Source organism: Austrofundulus limnaeus, unplaced genomic scaffold (genome assembly GCF_001266775.1).
Source record: "Austrofundulus limnaeus strain Quisiro unplaced genomic scaffold, Austrofundulus_limnaeus-1.0 Scaffold172, whole genome shotgun sequence".
NCBI classification, from domain to species: domain Eukaryota; kingdom Metazoa; phylum Chordata; class Actinopteri; order Cyprinodontiformes; family Rivulidae; genus Austrofundulus; species Austrofundulus limnaeus.
The window spans coordinates 665,336-670,082 of record NW_013952574.1 but is presented as its reverse complement, the minus strand read 5'-3'; the positions used below and the strand labels follow the sequence as shown (position 1 = coordinate 670,082).

At 37.5% G+C, this 4,747-nt stretch overlaps 1 protein-coding gene across 2 annotated transcripts in view; it reads left to right on the top strand.

Annotated features, from left to right (window-relative positions):
- The window catches only part of LOC106523974 (uncharacterized), an 8,861-nt gene extending 5,172 nt beyond the window's left edge, over positions 1-3,689 (top strand). For both annotated transcript variants that reach the window (XM_014017575.1, XM_014017574.1), the window contains exons 6-7: positions 2,382-2,554; positions 2,630-3,689. In XM_014017575.1, the coding sequence (XP_013873029.1) occupies positions 2,382-2,554; positions 2,630-3,024 (568 nt within the window). In that variant the 3' untranslated portion in view covers positions 3,025-3,689. The remainder of the gene's footprint in view (positions 1-2,381; positions 2,555-2,629) is intronic.
- The last annotated feature ends 1,058 nt before the right edge of the window (positions 3,690-4,747 follow it).

The window sequence follows — 4,747 nt, the reverse complement described above, 5'->3', positions numbered from 1 at the left end:
TTTAAACTTTTAATTTAAAAATGATAAAACTAAACAGCCTACAGTATTTTTAGTCTTTGTTTTACAGTTAAAATATATGTTTATCAAATAAAGTCTAAGGTTACAACTAATTATGGATCCCATTAAACAAAACTCTCAAAATGTATGAATTGGTTCTACATCTACAACAGATTAAGTTCTGGAGTTAGCACAGTTCAACATGGCTGCCACATCTAATCAACCTTAGCTCTAGCACCTCCAGTGTTTTACAGATATTGGGCTAACAGTTTGTGCGCAACACATAAGCTAAGTGTGACATTTGTCAATATTGTGTGATATTGCTCATCATGTTTGCAAGGTTTGAACTGAACAAAAACACTCAGATTTCTTAAATTTTGGTTTAAAGTGGGCAGGAAAGGCAGCAGGCGATATGCACCCCTTCAAGGAATGCTTAGCTTTAATTAGTTTTTTTGTTATTTAAAAAATTATTTACAAGCATACAGAGCCTAAACAAAAACATGTAAATATTAAATCATACTTGCTGTGGGAATCAAAGTTAAGGGGGGATTATGCAAAATCGACTTGTTTAAGCCCTTGGCATATTGCATTACTAAAGATATGCTGCCACCCTACATTATGGAAAAAGTGGATTTCAGTTCACAGCTTATTATTTTAATCTGTTAAGTTAAAGAATTGATTTTGAATTTTGTAAATATTATTTTACACCACAGGGTAACTGATTTACAGTTAACATGCAAGTGCAATTATCTATTAACTGTCATATTAATCATTATTAGCTAAATGCTACGATTAATTGTGTTTATTTATTTTTATGCTAACCTCGCCCAATCCTTGACTCTCTTATGGTAGCTACGTGGAGCTGCCTAAATGGTTGCTGGTACAAAGCACTGCCTATTTACACAAAGCTCCTCCCTGGAGCTCAGTCAGTAGCCGAGCTCCTGCCACACAGAGCACCCCTCCTCCCGAAGCATTGTTGTGAAGACGTGCTGAAGTGGGAGTGTCTGAAACGGTAGGAGGATCAGGAAGCCAGGCTATGAATCAAAGTCAAATTTATTTTTGTTATGTACAGCTTTTTCAGAACAGCTGAAGGTAAACATACTGTAGTTACTTGATTGTGGTATAGAATTGAATTACCGTATTTATTCAAGTATAAAATGTAAAATTTAATCCATAAAATCATCCATAAAGTTGGAGGGTAGAACTATACTCGGATAAATATTTAGACTTATGTATTTTAACTGAAATATCGGCTTCATTCGCAAAATGCCTGAGTCCGGAAATGAGACCACGACGTAAAAAGCAGTTGAAACGAGCTCACCTGTGACACTCCTCCATGCTTCAGAGCGAGATAGTAACAGATCCAAGCAGGTGACATGATGTGAAAAAAAGGGGGGAAAACAGTCCTGCAGCTCAGTAATGATAACAAACTAATGACATTAGCGTGTGTCTGGGCCGCTCCTGGAACAGCAACAAACACGTTCTTCTGTAATGGCTGCCGTCTACCGGTGTTCTGAAAAGGTTTGTATCCCTGAAAAACGTTTCCCCACCAGAGGGGGTGCTCGTGAGTAGGAAGTAATCTGCTTTTCCCCCAAAAGATGGTCCAAATCTCAGGTGAAGTCTCTGACTTTTGTGTTGGCGCATCCTGGTGGATTATGTGTAAAATGCCAGAATTCTGCTACAAAGCTCAAAGTTTGCTGATATGTATGTATATATATATGTGTGTTGTCAAAATACCTTTTAGTACATATGTTGTTAAAATAGAATGAACAGTGCAACGATCATTTTACTGAAATGTATAAAGACTGCAAAGGCTGAAAATCTTGAAGTCTGTATAAAATTGAAGGTAGTTTGAGGATTTAATTTTTTTATGCTTTTTAAGCTCAAAAGGTGGGGTGTCGTATTAAACATGAGGTCATATTATACATGAATAAATACGGTATGTGCCTGGAAAATATATAAACCCCACCTTGAAAGTCTTGTGTGAATCACTCAACTGAGGTCTGTCTCAAGGAAAAGTGCAGCTCTAAAAGTTCAGCTTTTATTTTATTATCTGTTCACTGTAAAATATTCAGCCCGTCAGTTGTTATGTAATTAACATTGTGAAAAAAACCCTGACAGCTAAAATGGAACCCATTAATCAAGTTTGAGAACAGCAGCCCCATAAAGCATTGAGCTAATGAATCAAGTTTATGCCCAAAATGTTAGTAAGGTTTTGCGAAGTTCATTTTTATAAAGGAAGTTGAGTGAGTGCTGACTCACAATTTAAGACGGCACACAAACCTATATTTAATTTAAAAAGAATAACGAGTTTGATCATTTTCTGTTTTATTTCCAACCCCTCTCTCGTACCACCTCATCATACTGCTTTTCTTACATTGTAGGAAATATAAGTCCAATACAGTCAGTGTTGTAAAATGTCGGGGAGTTCTTCTGCCAAACTTTGACCCGGCTGGAGATGTGCCAGAGGAGGGAGCCATGACAGGACTGACGGTGATGGACAGAGAGACTGGGAGGAGCGTGAACATCCCTCTTTCTGTCATAGAGAAAGAAATAGGTAAACTTTATCCAGCTGACTGATGTAATTGTTCCTGTGTTGCTACATTTGACTCAAATAAGCTTCATTTAACAGGGAGAAGAATGCAAGACTCTGAGCTCTCTGATGCTACATCTGCATCTTCACGAGTTAATCTGGACCTCATCACCTCGGATCAGTGTGCTCAGGTGTACCTGGAACAACTCTTTTCCAGTAAGGGACCCGTGGCAGAGCTGGAAAAATACTTTACCAAGGCCAGCCAAAGGCTGGAAAAGCAAAGAACTTGCATAAAAATTAAAAACGAGACGGGAAAGGGACAAAAGATTGAACAAAGTGAAGAAGTGTATCTTTCAGACCAGGCAGAGGGAATGACCGGATATCAAAAAATGGGGAAAACTGAAAGCAGAGACAATGGAACAAGAAATTACACAGAAGATGCAAGTTTAAAACTGAGCATCGTAGAGACACAACCAGAGGGAAGTCTCACTTAAATACACCACAGTTTATCACATGCATAAAAGAACAGGAAGTGAATGCTTCACTGAAAAGCAGCACTTGGAGCTTAGAGCGTTTTTGTTGCTCAGTTAGAAAATGATTTGTAAGCAGAGCGTTGAACTCAAGATGAAACATTTATTTAGATATCTGGAGACACCTCAAAGATATTACTTATTCTCGGTACAAAAGCAACAAATATGTCGAGGACATTTTTCTGCCAGGAATCATAAACACGCACATCTGAAGCCCGTTTGCTTTAACCTTTTTCAGGATTTTTTTCATTGCAAATTTGTGGAAATCATGTTCTGATTTAAAGATGTTTCAGCTTTTAATGAAACAGAATTTATCTTTGGAAGTTCAATCATTGCTGTGCCTTTTTTTATTTAATTTTTTTATGCAAGTGAATTTTATGATGATTAAATCACTTCCAAAACAAGCAACACTGATAAAAATAATTGATTACATTTGAGCTAGCTGGGTCTGCTTACTATTGATGAAGTGCCTTTTTTGTGTGAGGTGACTACTTTATTTTTATCCGTAATGATTAGTTCAACCTAAAGTGCCATCTAAATCCATTAGCATTTGCCATACGTTATGTATTGTTAGCCAGCACCTCTTGACAATAAAACAGTGTTATGCAGCAGCACGCTCGTCTTTTCAACAGCTTCCTGCCTTTTATGTTCATGTCTTGTGCTCCTGTCGAAAGGTCACAAACGCACCAACATGTCCCTTACCTGCTCAAGCTGTGGATGTAAAAGTAGGCTCTAAAAGGTGACATCCTGAGTGACATTCACAAGAGAGATGACACTTTTTTTCTTAAGTGCTTCTCACTTGGAAAGGTTGAAAGAAGAAAAAAAAATGACGACGCGCTCGGTCTCAGAACTGTGGTGTGCACAATGCAGCAAGTGGGCGAGCAGGACAGGAAGAAGCTCTTGTACAGCTGTAGGGCTGTCAGTGCAGGCAGGCGGAAGAGGGGAGACTGAGTGGATTTCTCTGTGAGTGTGTGTGTGTGCCAAGTGGAGAAAGATGTGATGATGTGAAGCATTCAGGCTTGTGGAAAACATCTTTGTGGGTATTTAACATGAAGATGATTAAAGGTGTGTGTGTGAGTTGCATCCAGAATAAGGAATAATGGTGACAGAAAGGGACACATATTTGTAAGGGTTATAGTTCCATTTATATGTCTGAGAATTCTTACTCTCTTTTAGAGTTTTTACATCTTATTTACCAACTTTACAATTTGAATTATTTTTAAAATACTCATAGACATTGTTAAGCATTATTGTGAAGATGTGCTGAAGTGGGAGTGTCTGAAACGGTAGGAGGTTCTTTAAGAGACAGAACCCAATTTCAAGGTGTTTAGATAGACTTTATTTGATACAAAGTTAAAATTATTTTTGATATAAATAGCATTTTTATAAAAACTGAAGGTAAAATAGTTACTTGATTGTAGTACAGAATTGAACTATGTGCCTGGAAAATACACAATACCTAGTCTTTAATATATTTTTCACACAATGTTTTTTAAACTGTGTCTAAATCTGTACATTTCTTTTGCTATCAAGTTATCGGTTTTCCACAAAACTTTACCTCAAAGTTCTAAAGCCTTTTGAGCAATTCACTTGTTAGTGTCCACCACTTGTTGTAAAGGTGGGCAATAATGTGTGTGTGTGTGTGTGTGTGTGTGTGTGTGTGTGTGTGTGTGTGTGTGTGTGTGTG